This window comes from Staurois parvus, unplaced genomic scaffold (genome assembly GCF_062004578.1).
Source record: "Staurois parvus isolate SC_StPar_1 unplaced genomic scaffold, SC_StPar_1.0 ptg000237l, whole genome shotgun sequence".
Taxonomy (NCBI): domain Eukaryota; kingdom Metazoa; phylum Chordata; class Amphibia; order Anura; family Ranidae; genus Staurois; species Staurois parvus.
Window position 1 is genome coordinate 2524838 of NW_028318033.1, and position 22553 is coordinate 2547390.

A 22553-nucleotide genomic window follows, 5' to 3' on the forward strand; every position below is an offset into this window, starting at 1 on the left:
AACTGTAGTTTAGCCACATCTTGAGTATGCAGTTCAGTTCTGGTCACCAGTCCTCAGGAAGGATGTGCTAGAAGTGGAGGGAGTCCATAAAAGGGCAGCAAAGCTAACTAGAAAAGCTACAATTTCTGGGGAAATTGTGTGAAGTGTTCTTGCGTCCACCAGTAGTCTACAACTCACACTCTAGCTTTTGTCACTCTGCTGCCTGCTCACACACCTGGGTTCCTATGGCAACTCACTCTACAGCAAGGGCACAGAAGAGCGGTTAAAAACAAACTGCTCTAACTTGCTCACTTCACTGGCGGTTGCCATCTTCAAACGGTTGTAGTTTAAAAAATATAAATCCTACACCGAAGAGCTTTATATTGTGAGAATTACAAGACCCAGACCTACATTTTGATGCATAGTATGTCTCTGAAATATTAAAAATGAAGGCACAGTCGCAGTTTAGAAATTGCCCTTCAAATTTGAGGTGGCTAGAGTGGAGTTTCAATGAATGTCAATGTGCGGTGTGAGTTGCAAACAAATGGTCATATTGTGAAAACTATAAGGACTATGCCTTAGCCGTGGACATGTTTAGTGGCAGCAGGGATAGCTGAACGTTTTGATAGAAGATTTGTGTAGGTGGGCTTGAAAATGAGGGAGTGATGGCAGTTTAGAAATTATGTCCTGATTTTTCAGCTCCCACTCTAGCTTTTGTCAGCTCCCACTCTAGTTTTTCACCACAAAAACGCCAATATTTTGTGAACCATTCGGCGAAACATTCCACAAAGTAATAGCACACCAATCGGGAACAATCCGCACGTTTCGGTATATTACTGTCTATGTAGTGCAAAAACTGTGGGAGGAGTTAGGGTGGTAAATTTGGCTATAATAATAAGAATATATATATGTGAGATAACAGTAAGTGGTCTGCCATGCAAGAACACTTAATAAGAGGACTGGAGGACCTCAGTTATGAGGAATGACTACAATCATTAAACTTATTCTCCCTCTCGCTTGAGAGGAGATACAATACAGCTATACAAACACCTCAAAGTGGATTCCTGCATAGTGAGGAGACTATTCAGGAAACTTAAGACGACACATGGCCACTCACTGAAATTTGAGAAGTTTAATCTTAGGATCCATGCATACTGGCTTAAAAAAAATGCTACTTCTAGAGGATATTAGCGTTTTGCCTGTAAAAACATCTCAATGTTACCATATCTTACCATGCACTGTAGGGCGTTTAGAGGCATATTTTAAGCTTACAGTTTAGAGGCAGAAGAAAAAAACCTTCTGGTTTGCATTTGTGATTGAAGTTTTCTGGCAGAAAAAAAGCTAATAATACGCCTGTATAGATACACAATGTGGTCAGCTGGAGGTCCCTTCAAGGATGCACACAGCCTGGTCTGGAATCCCCTTTCTCTGGGTCATCTGCAGTACCGCAGCTGTCCTCCGTGAAGGGGAATTCCAGACCAGGCTGTGTGCATCCTTAAAGGGACCTCCGGCTGACCACATTGTGTATCTATACATGCGTATTATAATTACGCATCTGGTGAGTGCGTAATCTTACCACATTCCTGGCACATCACCGAATTATCGATTTTAGCACGTGTAACACCAATTTGAGATCATACTTACCTGGATCTCCACTTATTCTGTCACCTTTATGGACATTGATTTGTCACCTTTGTGTTACTGGTTTTGATAGTCGTCTACTATCACCACTTTATTGTCACTCTATTTGGACATTGATTTACTACTCATATATTTATTAATAATTGGTTTATCAGCACTTTACCATATTTGCACTATATTTGCACTTTTCAATTGCGTATTGTTTCTTGAATGATACCAGTATTTTATTAGTGGTTTAAGTTCTTTTAGTGCTGCACCTATTATATTGTTATTGGAGGTTTTTGGTTGCCATTTTGGTGCTATAGCAGCTTGTGTTTTAGCGCTCGCTTCTTTGTTTGTGTTTTATATTATTAAATTAATGAAAATTAATTAGATATTTTGTTTTGTATAAAAGAGGACATTACAAATTGATCTGCTCTGGATGTCAAATACCCTAGGTAAGCGACACTTTTCTTCCCTTCTTTTTATATAATTAATGTACTAATGATCCTAATGTATTGTGAGCTCCAGATGTAATAATTTATGAGGGGTTCCTCAAGACATAACTCCCACAGTACACAAAACATGGCAATGCAACTATTTTGGTAAATATAAACTGCTAAATACTAGGAATGCACCGATACCGATATTGGTACTTGTACTCATGAAAATACTCCCAATACCTTAACCGATACTTTGTGGTGTGATTCGCTTTAATGCATGCCTGGGTTCACACAGGAGCATTGGGGAAACCGCATGCGATTTGGACAGGAATCACATTCAATAAAAAAATGCTATTGGTGCATCCCTACTAAATACCTTTTCTTCACAGCAGTTAGAACAGTCTTGTGACTTCTATCAGTGTATAGAAGAGCACTGGTTAAAGCTTGTAGGAGGAGTTTTCATTCTCCTCTCACTAGCCTGTGAGACTGCAGGACCCCTGACCCTCTGTACAGCCAGTGCTGATTGGCCCTGTGCTGATCACATGCCCTCTCCCAAGAACAAAAAAACTCTCCAGCAATACACACCAAACCGAGCATGTGCAGCTTGCTCCCAAAGCTCTGTTCTATCAGGAGATGAGTCAAGGACAGTAGAAGGGGAGGATCACAAAAGACAGGCTTAAACATCCTTTGTACACAATGCAGAGGATTAACCCCTTTAGTTTCACAGCGAGTATAAAAAGCATGATTTACTGCATGTATAGATTGAGTTTATTGTTGTGAGTTTAGTAGCACTTTAATTAAATGTGTTTTGTTTTTTTGTTTCACATTCTTTGACATGACGTGCTGCAAAAAAGTACAGATTAACAACTGATGTAAAGTCTTTTGACCAACGCATGCTGGTTAAAAATAATACAGATATAACATGAAAATTCTAAATGTTTAGAGATATGTACAACATGAAGAAATGAGCAACTGTAATGTGAGCATACCTGCTGGGACCAACATTTCGGCACACAGGACCTGTTGGTTTAGGCTGCAGTTTTCAGAGTCAATGTGAAGCGCAGTAAGACTGACCACTTCCTGCTCTTCTACACTAAGCTGCACAGAGCCAGAATCTGCCTCTACAGTGCCAGGGACTGCAGACTCGTTCCCAAATGGAAAGCCTGCTAAAAGGCAAAAACATGATATTAGCTGCTGTAGTTAGTCCTCTTCTGGAAGCGTCCAAGATTTCTAGTCTCCTGTTGTCTGCAGGTCCCTGAGCTTTAACTATAACAGAATAGGAAGAAATCCATCAAGATTTTCACTGATCATAACACTCCCCTTGCTTTGGATGTTTAGACCTGTACACTAAATGGATACAAACATAACAACTATGCCAGCTATAGTCTGAAAATATTTTATATACTTAACTACCAAAGTACATTAGCAATACAATGTATGCAGACATAGCATATAATACCTACTAAATCTGAAGCCGTATTAAACCAAAAATGTAATATATTGCAGCTTACCAATCATTAGATGTGGTGGCTACCTTAGTTTTCTTTTCTTAGACATTTGACTGTTTTCATCTGGTTATATGGACAGTAACACAACTCCTGTATTAAGAGTGCCCCCACTCTGGATGAAGGTGCAAAGGGGACACGTTTGGACAGCAGCACTGCCTGTCTGTGGGGAGGGGAGTGCTAGTTGTACTAGCAGATTTAGGAACACTAACAATTTGAAGCCAAATTCCAGCTAATATTTTTAGGCAGTTACAGAAAACATTTTTTTTTCCTTGTGGGATAAAGGTTTTACCTAAATAAATAAAAGCTTATCATAGCAAGCACCCCTGCTAGTGTTAAATGGTTTATCTCATCTCTGTAACTGGTACATTCTGCTGGAGAGCTTGTACTTTTCAAAAACAACATACTTAAGGGCTGGATCACCAGATGAAAATAGAAGAAAGAAAGCCTAAGAAAAGATGAATGCAGCCATCACATCTAAGAATTGGTAAGCATTGATACATTTTTCAACCTGCCACATGGCTGATGTATTATGCAACACACATTCATAGTAATTCCAAGAAACCTATTCCCTGCCTGGATCAGCACTCTCATGATATTTTTCAGTCCAAGCTTCAAGTGTGACCAGAAGAAAGTTTGAACAGAAATGTGTTGATTTTGTTTTTGGGAATCCACCATTCTTGCTTTTTCAGGAGGAAGGTTTAAATATATTCAAACGTTATTATATTTATATATCACCTGCTTGATATTGCAAAATGGAAACATTCAAAGTGGAGTTTAAGGCTTGATCCCATTTAATCCAAAAAATGCTCCCTTCTCCCTTCTAACACCTTTGCTGTCTAACCTGTGGAAGAAAAATATATATATTTAGCTATTTTTAGGCCACTCTTCTCTGGTCACATGATCTCCCCTGTATAAGTTAGTGGTGGCTACATGGGCAAGGAGAGAGTGCACAACAATGGCTCGTAATACCTGGAGTGGTGACACCAACTATCTGTTGTTGGTGGTCCCTTCTCTCCCTTGCAGCTGCTGCTGGCTGACACAGAGGAGTCAGATCATGTGAGCAGACTGGAGCAGCCTGAAAATAGGTAAGTATATCCACTTGATGCCAAATCACGTACATGTACACGATTTGGCTTTAAGTTACATAGTTAGTCTAGCTGAAAAAAGACAAAAGTCCATCCAGTTCAACCCAAAACAAAATATATAATATATATATATATATATATATATATATATTTATTATACCTATACCCACAATTGATCCAGAGGAAGGCAAAAAAAACAGCTACGCATGATCTAATTTGCTCCTGCAGGGGAATAAAAATCCTTCCCGATCTCCCGAAAGGCAATCGGATATTCCCTGGATGATCAACTTTACCTATAAATGTTAGTATCCAGTTATATTCTGTGTATCTATGAAAGAATCCAGGCCTTTTTAAAGCAATCCACTGAGCTGGCCAGAACCAAGTCTTGAGGGAGTCTATTCCACATTTTCACAGCTCTTACTGTGAAGAAACCTTTCCGTGTTTGGAGATTAAATCTCTTTTCCTCCAGATGTAAAGCGTGCCCCCTTGTCCTCTGTGTTGACCTCAGGGTGAATAACTCTACACCGAGTTCACTATATGAACCACTGATGTATTTATACATGTTGATCATATCCCACCTTAATCTCCTCTTCTCAAGAGAATAAATTCAGTTCCTCTAATCTTTCCTCATAGCTGAGCCACAGCTAAGTGGTTGTACCAAGACAATGCCCGGTGCCTCTCTAGGCTCTACCATCCCACCGGCAAGCCCATAATGAATGCTGGCATTTTCACCGACTTACCACAGAGTTCACCAAGGACCGGAATGCCCCCAATTATTTCTATGGTATAGAAAACCAGAAGTGACGAGCATATTCATCACTTCCAGTTTCCTGAAAGTAAACGGCGCCATTTTTAATTAGGGAAAGCATCTGAACACATCGGTCTTGGTGTGATCAGATGTTTTTAGGGCAGAGGAGAGATCAGGGATCTAATAGACCCCCAATCTCTAAATAAATAGTACCTGTCACTGCTTACTGCTGTCACAAGGGATGTTTACATTCCTTGTAACAGCTATAAAAGAGAGATCAAAAAAGCGTGACATGTTCGTTTTCTATTTATTCAGCATAACACCACCTTTAATATTTTACCAAAAAACTGGGTATTATATTATGATTGCATTTAAAATTCATTAAAGTATATTTTTCCAAAAAGTCTGCATTCAAAAAACCACTGTGCAAAATACTGTGTATATACATAAACTGCAAAACCCACCATATTATTCTGTAGGACCTCTGCTAAAAAAATGTATAATGTTTGGGGGTTCCAAGTAATTTTCTAGCAAAAAACACTGATCTTTACTTGTAAACAAAAAGTGTCAAAAAAAGGCCTGGTCTTCAAGTGGATATCCTGTACATCTTTTAGGTGTTAAAAAGAAAAAGGGAGCATTTTAAAATTAGTTAGATTTACCTGACAGCTCACCTTCAAATTTCCTCCCATCATACTGGAAGGCATTAAAAGAGTCCGAGTGGCTGTCTGAGCTAAGCAAATCACTACTGGCAGCACTAGCTGGAGAAGTCCACTCTGATGGAACCCCAGGATCATCCACTGGACGCATCTGACAATGTTTATTTAGTGAGTCTGGCAAATCCTTTGGAACTTCTAGACTACCAGGGCTGCTACCTCTGCGTGTAAGTGTCTGGGAGGAGAAAAAGAAAAGAGGGTGAAACTCGTAGTCATCAGTTAAATGGACATCATATACTTGAATGGGTACAAACATATTGATTAAATAAATATACTTCCAAGATGAAGAACACATTTTCACCATTACCCTAAAACCAGGTAATATAATCTCAACTGAAACTCTTTCTAATGGAATTAACAGTTTCTGTATAAATGTGAATGGCCACAATTCAAGGTGTTTTCATTGATGATCATTCTGTCTATTACACCCTTAAGACCTTTCAGGCTGACTATATGTTGCACATTCAAGGGATGTAAAGAAAAAAAAAACTATTAGGATGAAGAAACTTGAGATTGCAGCCATTTACGCCATTTTAGGTTGGTTCATTAGGAGAATCTTGTCACCCAAATCTAATGCAAAACAATCTACCGCAAATCTATCGCGAGTTAGTTCTGCACTGCTATGAACTGTTTTCAGCCGACCAATGTCACAGAGAAGGTCCAGGCTGGGGAAAGATCACAACTATATGGTCGAGATCCACCCAGGAGCCTGGACAGCTACATCATGGATAACCCTCTTAGTGAGCTGCTGGGAGCCTGAGCCAGCGGCTCCCAGCCCCTCCACAGCCCATCGCTCCAGTGAGTTCTGGGGGGGGGGGGGGCAGAGCAGACAGCTCTCTGCTCAGAGCAGCAGGGAGAACACTGCGATCTGCGGTGTCTGATCGCTCAATTCTCAGCCTTAGAGCCGACGGGGGATTGATGCTGCATCCACCTAGGTAAGTATGATTTAAAAAAAAAAAACTTCTTTAAATTTCCAAAGTTATAGACCAAAGTTTAAAATAATGATGTCAAAATGACCGGGATAAAACTGAAAAATAATTTACAGAGTTTTTTTCTGTGTCAAACATAATAAAGAAAATTGCAAAATCACTATCATCATATGACTTGCAGACCAGTAGGTCTGGGCTTATCAACTCAGCATTCTTAAAGCCACAGCATCATGGAATAAGGGGAGTCATAATGCAATTTTACACATTTCACTTTCTTTACAAAGCTGAGCAGACAATATGCATTGCACTTAGTTATTATCCATTTTTTTTTTTCAAAAATATATATTCATTTTTAGACTGTTTACAATTACAGGTACATTTCAATATATTTATAAACCTTTTAGAAATATAATTATCCAACTAACATCATAAACTATTCTTATATTAGAACAAATCCAATATATCACTACTGAAAAAAATGACTATACCCAGAATATAACTTAGAAATAAACCAAACACTAAAACAAGAACAAAAAGAAAAAAAATACACATTCAGTGCCTTGCCTTATAAACCCTACCTAGATTTAATACAGCCACAAACAATATAATAGCTGGCTGATCACCATGAATTCCCAGATACCCTCCAATATAGGACAGTCTACCTTTCTTTAAGACAATAATCTATTTATTGAATTAATTAAGTTGAAGCTAAATGCGGGGTAGCAAAGCACCTATTCCTCATTTTTTCAAAATGTATTTGGGTGTTGGTAAATAATTTTTTCTTTAGATAAAGTATGATTTGTGTTTTCAGTTCCTCCAAGGTAGGGTAATAGAGGGATAACCATTCTTGAACAAATAATTTATGGGCTTAAAATAACACTCAAGTAATAGGGACACATGTATTTTCTGGTAAAGTAGCCTCATCCACTAAGTTCAATAAACATATCCCTGGGTCTTCTGCTACTGTAACCTGAAAAAACTATTTATTGTCTATTATAGATATTTATATAGCACCATCTATTTATACAGCGCTTTCCACATATATTTTACATTCACATCAGTACCTGCCCTCAAGGAGTGTACACTTTTTTCAAATTTTTTCCATGTTCGTTTTATTTTAAGATAGACAATCTGATACATGTTTGCCTTAAACAGTTTTCTGGACTCCACAATATCACAAAATGACTACATTAAAAAACCTGCAATCATCAGATACTTACTGGACCAGTGCCTGACCTCAACCGTTCTGCAATAAATTCATCCATTAGATCTGGGATATTGGCACTTGAGTTGATCTCACTGTTAAGGGCATTTAACTGCGAAGTCAAATCTTCCTTGTTAGCTACAAAGAAAATAGAAAAGTAAGTAATTCAGGGTATGCTTTAACTCTGGTTAAATGGTAAGCAAACAGACAAGGACTTATTGGGACACAACCAGGGAATAGTCTATACAGGGGTGAAGCATGCTGTTAAGGAAGGGGTTTCACCACTGTTGTAGCTGTTTTGGGAATTAGTGCAGAACTGTCTATGGATTCATTAATAAGCAGTTAGTCAAATTTGGGAAAAATTCTAAAGCATTGTCATTCCTTGAAGCAGAGCTGGCAGGGTAGAGAAAGGGTAGATATCCATTTGCCAGGAAAGGGAATTCCTCAAAGAATAGTAGGGGTAGGCACTTTGTATTGTCTTCTGCCATTTTCCTAATCTACATTTTCACAATTTCTAGTTTTTGAATAACCCATATAAAATGTAACATAAAAAACACAAAAAGGTTGATATATTTATGAAAAATATCTGCAAAAAAGTAAAATGGTACAATCATGGTGGAAGGTCTGTTTTTTCCCCTAGATTTTGTAAAAATCAAGCATGTGAAATATGTATATACAGTGTGTATATGCTATATATTATACGTAAATAAAATTCCCGCCTACATGCAGACACTACAGTTGTCATTGTCATTATGAACTAGAATTCTTCTGTTCCCCTCTCCGATTTAAAACTCTTGGCAAATGTGGCTTCAATTCTCAGTGTGAAGATAGGTCCACATTGCAGAGTTCAGTATGCAGCTCTCTGACACAAAAGGGTCTCAGGAGAATACTGCAAGGTATAGGGGAAAGCAAGTGTGCGACACTAAAGGTTTAGGAGCCCAAGAGCATTTATTTCATTATGAAGTCCAAAGGTAACAAGCCAACGTGCTTCGGGGGCTAAATTGTTCCCTCTTCATCAGACAGCAGCTTTAGTCCTTTTCTCCAAATATTTACTTTACCAGTAGGCTGTATGGGTCTATACTTTCCTGTAGCCAGTGTACACTGAGGCACGCTCACTGTACATCTGATATTCGGTTAGCATGAATTAGCAATGAAATTAGCAGGTAAGACCCAGGTTACAAAGCAAACCTTAATCAGAGAGGGGCACAGATGAAGCTTTTCTAATAAAGCACCATCTTATGTTGTCTTCATACAAGTTTATAGCCGATCTTGGGCCAAATATTAACCAATCTAACTGATCGCTGACTCTGATTACTTACCTAAAGCTATGGTCATATGCATCACCCTACTCGAGTCCTTTTCTCCTGTACTGTTCACATGAGGCAGGGTCCTTCTAAGGTGTCCATATCACTGTATGCATAATGTGGACTCTTCCTATTGCCTGTCCCGCGGTGGAGTCCACTCAGGATCCAGAAGTGGAGGAGTGATGTCAGCACGTGAGGACTTTCTCCTGATGGCGAAACACGTAGGGTTCGGTTTCTGGTGGCGTCACTTCTGCTGTTTGGAACGCAAACCGGTGTTCCTGGTTTCAATTCTATTTGCATGTACTTTTGTTGTGAATGTAAAAGCAATACTACATCCCAAAGAGTTTAAAATAAAAATACTACACTATATGCAGTTATCCTTACTCTCTCTCTGATGGTTGTACAGAGGACACCTGAAGGGATTGAGGCATTGCAAAGATATTAAAGAGGAAGGACTCAGTGGCCATCACCTAAAGGGACCATCATTTGCATGATACACTGATGGAAAAGTGCTATTTGACTTCTTTTTACATTTGGTGAGTGTTCTATGTGTGCTTTCCTAAAGGCACAGAAGAATGCCCATAGTTTAGGCACAATTCATGATTATTCTATGGATTGATGACACTATATAAGTTTCTGCACAAAAGCACTTTATTCACAAGTTATATATATTGGATTTATGTTGAAATAACAGCGTTTTATTCAACTTGAAGGACTTTTATTTATGGCAATGGATATTTGGATGTCTTATTGAAAGTAACTTATTTTGGTCACTTTATTATAGATATCTTTTTGTTAGCATATTTTTTTTTGTTGGTATACGTTAACACTAAGCGTGAGTGTTTTCAATATAAGCATGTGGGGACTGTAGGGGACCGTATCCAGGGTTGCACCTGCAGTTCTGGATTAGTGGTCCCCCCTTACTCGAAAATGGCATGAGTAACTGTAACAGTTATTACTGAAGGCATGCCTTGAACATAACTATTTTGGACAGCTGTTAAATCGATGGGTTTAGTTCTGCTTTAAAGTGTTACTAAACTCTCCTGGGTTTAGTTCCATTCACTATATCTGGTTTCCCACAGGACACGGAAATGCAATTATTTTAGTAAATGTAAACTGCTAAATACCTTTTCTCATCAGCAGTTAGAGCAGTCTTGTGACTTCTATCAGTGTCCAGCAGAGCACTGGTTAAAGTTTGTAGAAGTTTTCATTCTCTGCTACTGTCCTATGAGGCTGCATGACCCCTGACACCCTTGTCTGGACAGTGCTGATTGGCGTTGTGCTGATCACATGACCTCTCCCAAGAAAAAAATAAACCTCTCTAGCAATACACACCAAACTCAGCATGTGCAGCTTGCCCCCAAGGCTCTGTTCTATCAGCAGATGGATTGGGGTAAATAGAAAAAGGGGAGGAACAGAGAAGACAGGATCAAACAGCCTTTTTACACAAGGCAGAGGATTAATCCCTAAGGTTCCACAGTGAGTATAACAAGCATGCTTTACTGCATATACAGACTGATTTTACTGTTGTGGGTTTAGTGACACTTTAAGGTCTCACACACACTGGGCATTTGCCCAACTTCTCTGAAGCCTTTTCTCGGGTAGGAGAAAAGCAGCTTAAAAAAAAGTGTGTTTAAAGGCGTTTAGTCAAACTTTTGTTTCTGCTCAAACACTCCTCTCCTGAACACGCAACTGAGGTTTTTTATATCAGCCTCTCCTTTTCTAGTACTCCTGTAAACGCCTATGTGTACATTGCCACATCGGCTAACATAGAGGGGCATTTAGAGGCCAAAAAATTTTCAAACATCTAAAAGAAACTCAGAAGTCTAATAAGTATGCCTATACTTATGTGTATGCATTTTTCTGTGTGTTACAAATGCAATGGAAACACATCTACCTTCTGGCAACAATCAACAGCATAATTCACACCAAATATGGAAATGTGATCAGGCCAGCTGTGCAGCATACCATAGGTATGTTCTAGTTAAGATGGTGACATACTGACTTATTGAATGCCAGTGTTTTCTCTGTTGGAGAAGTGCTGGTGTGGAAAGTATACTATATTGCCAAAAGTATTGGGACACCCCTCCAATTCATTGGATTCAGGTGGTCCAATCACCTCCATGGCCACAGGTGTATAAAATCAAGCACCTAGGCATGCAGACTGCTTCTGCAAACATTTGTGAAAGAATGGGTCGCTCTCAGGAGCTCAGTGAATTCAAGCGTGGTACTGTGATAGGTTGCCACCTGTGCATTAAGTCCATCCATGAAATTTCCTTGCTACTAAATATTCCACGGTCAACTGTTAGTGGTATTATAGCAAATTGGAAGCAACTGGGAACAACAGCAACTCAGCCACCAAGTGGTAGGCCACGTAAAAATGACAGAGCGGGGGAGCGCTTGAAGCGCACAGTGTGCAGAAGTCGCCAACTGTCTGCAGAGTCAATAGCTAAAGACCTCCAAACTTTGTGAGGCCTTCAGATTAGCACAACAGTGCGTAGAAAGCTTCATGGAATGAGTTTCCATGGCCAAGCAGCTGCATACAAGCCTTACATCACCAAGTGCAATGCAAAGCGTCAGATGCAGTTGTGTAACCACTGGACTCTAGAACTGGACTCCACCACTGGACTCTAGAACAGTGGAGACGTGCTCTCTGGAGTGACCAATCACACTTTTCTGACATTCTGATGGATGCGTCTGGGTTTGGCGGTTGCTAGAACAGTACTTGCCTTACTGCATTGTGCCAAGTGTAAAGTTTGCTGGAGGGGGGATTATGATGTGGGGTTGTTTTTCAGGGGTTGGGCTTGGCCCCATAGTTAGAGTAAAGGGAACTCTTAAGGCATCAGCATACCAAGACATTTGGACAATTTCATGCTCCCAACTTTGTGGGAACAGTTTGGGGATGGCCCCTTCCTGTTCCAACATGACTGCACACCAGTGCACAAAGGAAGGTCCACAAAAATATGGATGAGCAATTTTGGGGTGGAGTCCTGACCTCAACCTAATAGAACACCTTTGGGATGAATTAGAACGGAGAATGCGAGCCAGGCCTTCTCGTACGACATCAGTGCCTGACCTCACAAATGCGCTTCTGGAAGAATGGTCAAACATTCCCAGAGACACACTCCTAAACCTTGTGGATAGCCTTCCCAGAAGAGTTGAAGCTGTTATAGCTGCAAAGGGTAGGCCAACTCAATATTGAACCCTACGGACTAAGACTAGGATGCCATGAAAATTCATGTGCGTGTAAAGGCAGATGTCCCAATACGTTTGGCAATATAGTGCACCTCATCATAGATGTACTGAAATGAAACAGGGCAGTGCAGGGGCTTTTCACTGTCACAATGTGACCTCTAAGCTTTACAACATCACAGCAAAGCAAAGCAAATCCTAGGAACCAAACTGGGAAACATTACATTTCTGAGCCAACTAAAGTGTTGCATGACTTCTAGTTTGGACAGATTTTAGGACTTATTGGATATCTAAACCCACGAAAAAAAATATATTGCAGCTTATCAGTCATAACCCTTTCTCTGCCATAGCTGTTTTTGCATTTTTTTTCTACTTACAGGTTACTTACCTGTAAAATCATTCTTTGATACATAGGTTGCAAAAAGACACTAGTCCATCCAATTAAAAAAACAAACAAACAATAAAGCAGGATCCAATTTTCTCCAATGGGGAAAAATATTCCTTCTTCATCCCCTAGGAGGCAACCGGATATTTTCTGGATCAAGCACCCCTGATGTTGTTACCGCTAAATGTTTGTAACCAGTTGTATTTTGCACATTTAGGAATTAATACATCTGTTTATTAAAAAACATTACTAAGCTGGTCAGAACCAGTTGTTGAGGGAGTCTATTCCACAATTTCACAGTTCTTACTGTGCTACTATTCCATATGTGAAGGTTAAACCTTCTTTACCTCCTCTCTTTTGTGCAGACATTCAAATGCCTTGAGACTGCTGAGCACCACAATCTTGGATATGATATAAGCATCATCAGCAAACTCAGAGCTGTTACTCAAGTAATACTGTGTCAAGCCTTCCCTTGGCTGCTACAGCAAATGGTGTGCAGGAAGGTAAGGGGACAGGCACAGGAGCTGGGTCATCACAAAGAATAATTAGACAGTCACAGAACTCAGAGAAGGAGCCCTATGACATGCAAAGACAGAGAGAGCAAAGAAACTGACTCTTCTGAAGCTGTAAAATTTATCAGATTCAGAAGCACATTGCAAGTTAACAAAAAAATATTAATGGATTTAAGGAAAAATGTTGCAAATACTTGATTTTTCTGTTGTGGTTGCATTAGTTTTCATTTTTATGGCTAATAACATTTTCCACAAATGCTGACCTGGTCAGAAATGCAATGTTCTTGTCACCTACTGTAAACTAAAAGCACAAATCATCTTCTCTTTCTTCCAAGTCATCTTTTATAAACTAAAATTCCCCTGTCCACCATGTAACTGGGATGAAGGGAAGAAACATGTTTGCAGTCCAAATCAGCAAAGTAGTCTGAGTGACAACCTTGGCTCTCTCCATAAATACAGCAAAGGAGTGAAAATAGGGATCTAGAGGCAGGATGTATCTGTTATGCACAGGGTTGCCAGGTGGAAAAAAAAAACTAAAAAAAGACAGCTAAGGCTGGCAACCCATCCAGAAAATCATAAGCTGCAATATACAGTATTACATTTGTTTTTGGGTTTAGATATGGCTTACATATTTGAAGCTAAAATGTAATCTGCTTATATTTTGCCTTGCCATGAGTTCGTTTGGTTGCAGGGTCAAAGCCTGCATGTAACGATATATATATATATAATTATAAGGCTAAATTGATAAAAGGAAACGTTAAGCATTCCCAAAAGTAGAAACTACCGTATAATGTATCTGGTCACATGTTTTAGCCACTTGCCCTCCAGAGGAATTACTCCTCTTCCTGGCCAGGCCATTTTTTTTTTTGCAATACTGCGCTGCGTTACTTTAACTGACAATTGAGTGTTCATGCAACGCTACACGTAAATTAAATTTGTCTTTTTTTCCCCCCACATATAGAGCTTTCTTTCAGTGATTTTTGATCATCTCTGCGGTTTTAATTTTTTGCGCTATAAACAAAAAAAGACCGTTAAATTTGGAAAAAGAAAACCCAAAACAATATTTTTGACTTTTTGCTATAAAACATATCCAATAAAAAAATTTCTTCATAAATTTAGGCCAAAATGTGTTCTGCTACGTCTTTGCTAAAAAAAAAAATATCCCAATTCATGTAAATTTAATTGGTTTACATGAACGTTATAGCGTCTACAAATGGCGGTATATATACACTGCAATTATTATTTATTTCTTTTTATACTAGTAATGGTGGCAATCAGCAACTTATAGCGGGACTGCGGTAGGCATTCTGACACTGGTTGGGAACCGACTAATGGCCACTGACATCTCCAGTGACACGAATACAGTGCTCAGTGCTAATAAAAAGCACTGATCACTGTACTAATGACACTGGGCAGGAAGAGGTTAACATCTGGGGTGATCAAAGGGTTAACTGTGTGTTGTGCTTACACTGTGTTCTGTGTGATGTTTTACTATGGAGAAATGCTGCTCTCTCTCTTTCTCTGCTGTGCAGAGAGAGAGAGAGAGAGAGAGAGAGAGAGAGAGAGAGAGAGAGAGAGAAAGAAAAAGCAGCATGTCTATGAGGCCAAAAGAGAATCTGTGTTGTTTACACACAGATTTCTGCCCCCTCAGCTTCACTACCGATCACTGAATGCCAGCCGAGAATTGCTAGCCGGGACCTGGAGATCATCCGGTTGCATCCGCATGTCCCCTACCCGGGACTGCAAAATCACACACACACACATATATATATATATATATATATATATACATATATATATATATACACATATATATATATATATATACACATATACATATATATACACATATACATATATATATATATACATATATATATATACATATACACATCACTTTGCGCAGAGCAGCTGCCCTGTAGCAGTATACCTGCTATAAGGCAGTAGGCAAGTGGTTAGGTTTATATATTTTTAAACTGATTTGTATATGTTTAAAAACCAAACAGTTAAGGTAGGATGTGCCCATGACCTTAGGTGTACACAGGCTAGATTAGGGTATGCACCCCATCACGTGTGTGTATATGTCGCTAACACATTGGTCTCCCTGCCAGCACAGTGAAAGAGAAATGCGAAAGCACTTCTTTTATGCCAGAGTTGGTCAGAGAGAGATCTTTCCCATCGACCCGCCAGCACGCAGAATGATAATGCTAATCCGCACCTGGTGATTAGAATGTGCCCAGACACACCCAGCACACGCCTATGCCCATGACACAGGACTCTCAGCAAACTTTTTTTTTGCTTTAATAAAGAGAGGGAACAGCACAGGCTGTTTACCATAAGACTCATTCTCTTGCTCATTGAAACGTTATATGGAGCTGGCTGGGAGATCGGATCAGTCACTGCTCTGGGTTAGTTTAAATTATAAGTGTACACTGAACTACAGGACAGCTAAGGAGAGTTTATCCAATAAATCATATGAGAATACTAAATATGAATGTACAATATTTCATATGCACCTGACCAAAATATACATTGTTTTTTAAATATTTTATAAAAAAGTGTTTGACCTAACCATTAAAAATTAAAAGAAAACATATAGAAAAACTAATATACATTTCTATTAAGAAAAGCAAAGCAAAAAGTACAGAGGTACATTGTTCTGTGCAGGTACTTTTTCACATTAGGCTTGACTGCACAAAGCACAGTACACAGACACGTATGCACTGAAATGTATGGTATGCATGATCAATGTGCTGATTCAATTGCACCCTTGAAGACCGCCATGGAGAGGCAAAATCAAATGCGCAGTACAAATGATCATTCCTTGTATTTGAGTAAACTGGATATCTTGTGAATATGCTTCTGATCAAACTGGATATCTTGTGACTATGCTTCTGATCAAACTGGATATCTTGTGACTATGCTTCTGATCAAACTGGATATCTTGCAAATATGTTTCTGTCCCAACTGCAGACACTCTTCAACATGCTGGAAAATTCCTCATACTGTGCAGCATTGCTGGCGCCATTTGGTACTGCTCAATAACCAACTCACACAGTACCCGTTTATTACTTTGAACATGTAGTTCTTGTGAAAATTGCATAGCACATGTCCAATGACAGGAGAGACGTGTTTAAAACGGAAGCCTCACTCTGACTATTACTTTATGATTTCTGTTCAAATACACAGCATGGAAAAAAAGAGGGGAAAAAAAGAAAAAAGAAAACTTTCTTGGGACCATTTTCTCAGGAAAGCAGAATACAGGTAGAAATTACTTAAACCAAAAGGAGATTATTGATTCCCAGATACCAGCATTCCCACATAGACACACAAACTCTGATACAACAGAAACACAAATGCTTGCACACACTTGCAGTAAGTGCCATGTCAATGGAAACCACACAGCAAACTAGCACAGTGTAATTTCTAACGGGTTTGATTTGTATGATTATGAACACAGTGTGGCCTGAGAATTCTTTTGTACTGTTTATGTAAACTTCAGTAAGATCTCATTCACACAGGCATATTTAAGCGTACACCCAATTGGGGGGGCGTGTTTTGCATGGCGTTCCATGCATCCATGCAGGCAACCCCATTCATGTCAACTGGGATGCAGTGTCTACATAGACACAGCAGTAGTTCCCTATTTGAAAAACATGTGGGTCCATGAGCACACACGGTCTGCATTCAGGGACCCAACACCCAAACAGATGTCAAATTGGAAGCAGCAGTTGCATCCCAAATAGTATGAATGGGACTACCTGCATCGAAAACATACAACACCAGTGAATCCATACAGGCAAAACACGCCCCTCAACCGGGTGTACACTTAAGTACACCAGTGTGAACGAGGCCTAATAAGGTATTGCAAATCAACTGGACTTACCAAGCCATTTAAAAAATAAACTGGAACACACAGCTGAACTACAAAGGGATTTTGTCCATGTATAAAGTTGATGATGCCGTAATATATAGCACAGTGCAAAAGTTTTAGGCAGGTGTGAAGAAATGCTGTAAAGTAAGAATACATTCAAAATATATACAGTATCTCACAGAAGTGAGTACACCCCTCACATTTTTGTACGTATGTTATTATATCTTTTCATGTGACAACACTGAAGTTGTGACACTTTGCTACAATGTGACGTAGTGAGTGTCCAGCTTGTATAACAGTGTAAATTTGCTGTCTCCTCAAAATAACTCAACACACAGCCATTAATGTCTAAATGCTGACAACAAAAGGGAGTACACCCCTAAGTGAAAATGTCCAAATTGGGCACAATTAGCCATTTTCCCTCCCCGGTGTCATGTGACTCCTTAGTGTTACAAGGTCTCAGGTGTGAATGGGGAAAAGGTGTGTTAAATTTGTGTGTGTTATGGCTCTCACTCTCTCATACTGATCACTGGAAGTTCAACATGGCATCTCATGGCAAAGAACTCTCTGAGGATCTGAGAAAAAAAAAAAGAATTGTTGCTCTACATAAAGATGGCCTAGGCTATAAGAAGATTGCCAAGACCCTGACACTGAGCTGCAGCACGGTGGTCAAGACCATACAGCGGTTTAACAGGACAGGTTCCACTCAGAACAGGCCTCACCATGGTCGACCAAAAGAAGTTGAGTGCACGTGCTCAGCGTCATATCCAGAGGTTGTCTGTGGGAAATAGACGTATGAGTGCTTCCAGCATTGCTGCAGAGGTTGAAGGGGTGGGGGGTCTGCTTGTCAGTGCTCAGACTATACGCCACACACTGCATCAAATTGGTCTGCATGGCTGTCATCCCAGAAGGAAGCCTCTTCTAAAGATGATGCACAAGAAAGCCCGCAAACAGCTTGCTGAAGACAAGCAGACTAAGGACATGGATTACTGGAACCATGTCCTGTGGTCTGATGAGACCAAGATAAACTTAGTTGGTTCAGATGGTGTCAAGCATGTGTGGCGGCAACCAGGTGAGGAGTACAAAGACAAGGGTGTCTTGCCTACAGTCAAGCATGGTGGTGGGAGTGTCATGGTCTGGGGCTGCATGAGTGCTGCCGGCACTGGGGAGCTATAGTTCATTGAGGGAACCATGAATGCCAACATGTACTGTGACACACTGAAGCAGAGCATGATCCCCTCCCTCTGGAGACTGGGTCGCAGGGCAGTATTCCAACATGATAACGACCCCAAACACACCTCCAAGACAACAACTGCCTTGCTAAAGAAGCTGAGGGTAAATGTGATGGACTGGCCAAGCTTTTCTCCAGACCTAAATCCTATTGAGCATCTGTGGGGCATCCTCAAATGGAAGGTGGAGGAGCGCAAGGTTTCTAACATCCATTGGCTCTGTGATGTCGTCATGGAGGAGTGGAAGAGGACTCCAGTGGCAACCTGTGAAGCTCTGGTGAACTCCATGCCCAAGAGGGTTAAGGCAGTGCTGGAAAATAATGGTGGTCACACAAAATATTGACACTTTGGGCCCAATTTGGACATTTTCACTTAGGGGTGTACTCACTTTTGTTGCCAGAGGTTTAGACATTAATGGCTGTGTGTTGTTATTTGAAGAGGACAGAAAATTTACATGTTATACAAGCTGTACACTCACTACTTTACATTGTAGCAAAGTGTCAAATCTAAATCAAATCAATATTTGGCAAGACTATCCTTTGGCTTCAAACCAGCATCAATTCTTACACTTCCACACTTTGTACTTGCATGTCGTCTAGGATTTTGTAGGATTAAAGTCAGATTTATGAATAATCAATTATACCAGGCAGGTGCTATTGATCATCAATTTCATATTTAGGTAGAATACACCATGGCAAGACAGCAAAGCAACAAGACTCAAGGTATTTATACTGCATCAGCAAGATCTCTCCCAGGCAAAGATTTCAAAGCAGACTGGGGTTTCAAGATGTGCTGTTCAGCAGATGCAGTGGTCAGCCAAAGAAACTTAATGCAGCAGAATAAAGACACATCATGCCTATTTCACTTTGACATCAAAAGATATCCAGCAGTGCCATCAGAACAGAACTGTTGGAAACCAGTAGGACCCAGTTATACCTATCTATTGTCTGGAGAAGTTTAGCCAGAAGTGGTCTTCATGGTAGAACTGCAGCCAAAAAGCCATACCTCCAACGTGGAAACAAGACTAAGTGCTTCAACTACTGTATATATAAAACAAAGAAACTGAGGTGCAGAATAATGGCAGCAGGTTCTCTAGACTGATAAGTAAAATTTGAAATATTTGGCTGTAGCAGGAGGCAGCTTGTTTGCCAAAGGGCTGGAAAGCGGCACAATATGATTAAGAACTTTCTTCAGCGTAAAGATCAAGGACTCCTGGAAGTGATGGTTTGGTCCCCAAAGAGCCCTGATCTCAAAATCATTGAGTCTGTCTGGAATTACATGAAGGGACAGAAGAATTTACATAGTTACACAGTTGATAAGGTTGAATAAAAACATCAGTCCATCCAGTTCAACCTGTGTGGGTGTGTGTATGCATTTATGTCTCTAACACTACCCATACAGTCATGGTCAAAAATATTGGCAATATTTCTGTCAGATAATGTACCACTTTGCACAGAAAATTGTTGCAATTACAAATGTTTAGGCATTCTCATGTTTATCTCTTTTGTTTGTATTGGTATGACAAAAAAAAAGTGGAGTAACAAAAAGCCAAATCTGACACATTCCACCCAAAACCCCAAAAATGAACTCGACAAAAGTACCTACACCCTCAATTTAATGTTTGGTAGCACACCCCTTGGAAAACTGAAATTAATTGCTTCTTGTAACCATCAATGAGTTATTTTACATGTCTCTACTGGAATTTTGGACCACTCTTCTTTTGCCAACTGCTCCAGGTCTCTGAGGCTGGAAGGGTTCCTTTTCCCAACTGCTGTTTTGAGATCTCTCCACGGGTGCTCTATGGGATTGAGATCTGAACTCATTGCTGGTCAGTTCAGTACTCTCCAGCGCTCTTTTGGGTGCTTTTTGACATGTGCTGTGGGTCACTGTCCTGCTGTAAGACCCATGACCTCTGACGGAGACCCAACTTTCTGACACCGGGCCCTACATTGCAAATCTTTGGTAGTCTTCAGACTTCATAAGGCCATGTACATGGTCAAGACATTCAGTACCTGAAGCAGCAAAGCAACTCCAAAACATCAGTGAACCTCCACCATGTTTGACTGTAGGGACTGTATTCTTTCCTTTAAAGGCCTCATTTCTTTTTCTGAAAACAATAGAACAATGGGCTTTACCAAAAAGCTGTAATTTTGTGTCGTCTGTCCAGAGCACATTCTCCCAAAAGGATTTTGGCTTCCTCAGGTAAGTTTTGGCAAACTCCAATCTGGCTTTTTTTATGTTTGTGTGTCAGCAGTAGGATCCTCCTGAGTCTCCTACCATAGTGTCCCCTTTTCATTCAGATGATGATGTAAAGTGCGAGCTTACACACTTGTACCCTGTGCCTGAAGGTCAGCTTGAATTTGTCTGAAAGCTGAACAAGGTTCTTTATCCACCAAACAATCCTTCGCTGCAATCTTTGATCTAGTTTTTCACTTTTGTCCACGTCCAGAGAAATTAGCTACAGTGCCATGGGCTGTAAACTTCTTCACAATATTTCACACAGTGGGCACAGGAACATTAATATCTGTTAATTGATACAGGTGACTGAAATTACAAATTACAGGAGCAACACAAACTTGGCATGCAATTATTTCTTACAAATTTCAGAAGGTGCCAATAACTTGTCCAGTCCTTTTTTGGGGTTTGCGTGGAATGTGTCAGATTTGTCTTTTTGTTTCATTACTTTGTTGTGCCATACCAATACAAACACAAGAAATAAACATGAGAATGCTTAAACATTTGTAATTGCAACCATTTTCTGGGTGAATTGTTGCATTATCTGAAAACAATGAAGGGGTGCCAACATTTTTGGCCATGACGGTATCCGTGCATATTACTTACACTAAGATGCCTATCTTTTTTTAAACTGTCGACATTTCCCACTGACGCCACCGATTGTGAAAGAGTTCCAGAACCCCTTACGCAGTTTAAGGTTAAACCGTTTCTCATCCATGTTCATTGAGTGACCACGTGTCTTGAGCAACTTAAGACGGAACAGCTTTCTCCATAAGCTAGAATAATCATTATATATATATATCAATCATATCTCCTCATAAGCGTCTTCTCCAGGGAAAACAAGCTTAATGTGTGTAGCCTTTCCTCATAACTGAGGTCCACCAGCCCCCTTATTAGTTTAGTTGCCCTTCTCTGGACTCTCTCCAGTTCCAGCACATCCTTCTTAAGGACTGATGACCAGAACTGGATGGCATACTCAAGATGTGGTCGAACCTGATTTTTGTAAAGAGTTATAGATTTATCTTCTGAGTATATCCCCTTTTTAATAAATGCTAATATTCTGCCAGACTTGCTTGCTGCTGCTTAACATTGCATGCTATTGCTGAGTTTATCAACTTGGATCCCAGGTTCTTTTCCATCCTTGATTCCCCCAGGGGTTCTACCCCCTAGCGTGTAGCCTGCATTCATATTTTTTAGTGCATCCAAGTGCATCACTTTACACTTCTTTACATTGAACCTCATTTGGCATTTAGTTGCCCACCCCACTATTTTATTGTGGTCTTCTTGTAAAGTTTCAATATCCTGTTGTGAAGTTATTGACCTGCTTAGCTTCGTATCAATTTGAAGCAGCTTACATCCACAGAAGATCTGTGGTTAGTTCTCAAGATGTTTGGAACAATGTACCACCCAAGTTCTTGCAAAAACTATGTGTAAGTGTACCTAGAAAAATTGATGCTGCTTTGAAGGCAAAGGGAGGTCACACCAATTATTGATTTGATTTGGATTTCTCTTCTGTTCATTTACTTTCCATTTTTTTAATTGATAAAATTAAACTATTAACACTTCTATGTCCAAAAGCATTTTTAATTTACA

The 22553-nt window shown here is 39.9% G+C and overlaps 1 protein-coding gene across 14 annotated transcripts in view; it reads right to left on the reverse strand.

Moving 5' to 3' along the window:
• Positions 1–22553, reverse strand: part of RALGAPA1 (Ral GTPase activating protein catalytic subunit alpha 1) — a 302589-nt gene that overhangs the window by 159448 nt on the left and 120588 nt on the right. For 8 of the 14 annotated variants that reach the window (XM_089680243.1, XM_089680237.1, XM_089680239.1 and 5 more), the window contains 3 exons: positions 8246–8367; positions 6055–6271; positions 3032–3208 (listed from right to left, as the gene is read on the reverse strand). In XM_089680243.1, coding sequence (XP_089536369.1) covers positions 3032–3208; positions 6055–6271; positions 8246–8367 — 516 coding nt within the window. The remainder of the gene's footprint in view (positions 1–3031; positions 3209–6054; positions 6272–8245; positions 8368–22553) is intronic. The other 6 variants (XM_089680242.1, XM_089680241.1, XM_089680244.1 and 3 more) reach the window with 1 other exon arrangement.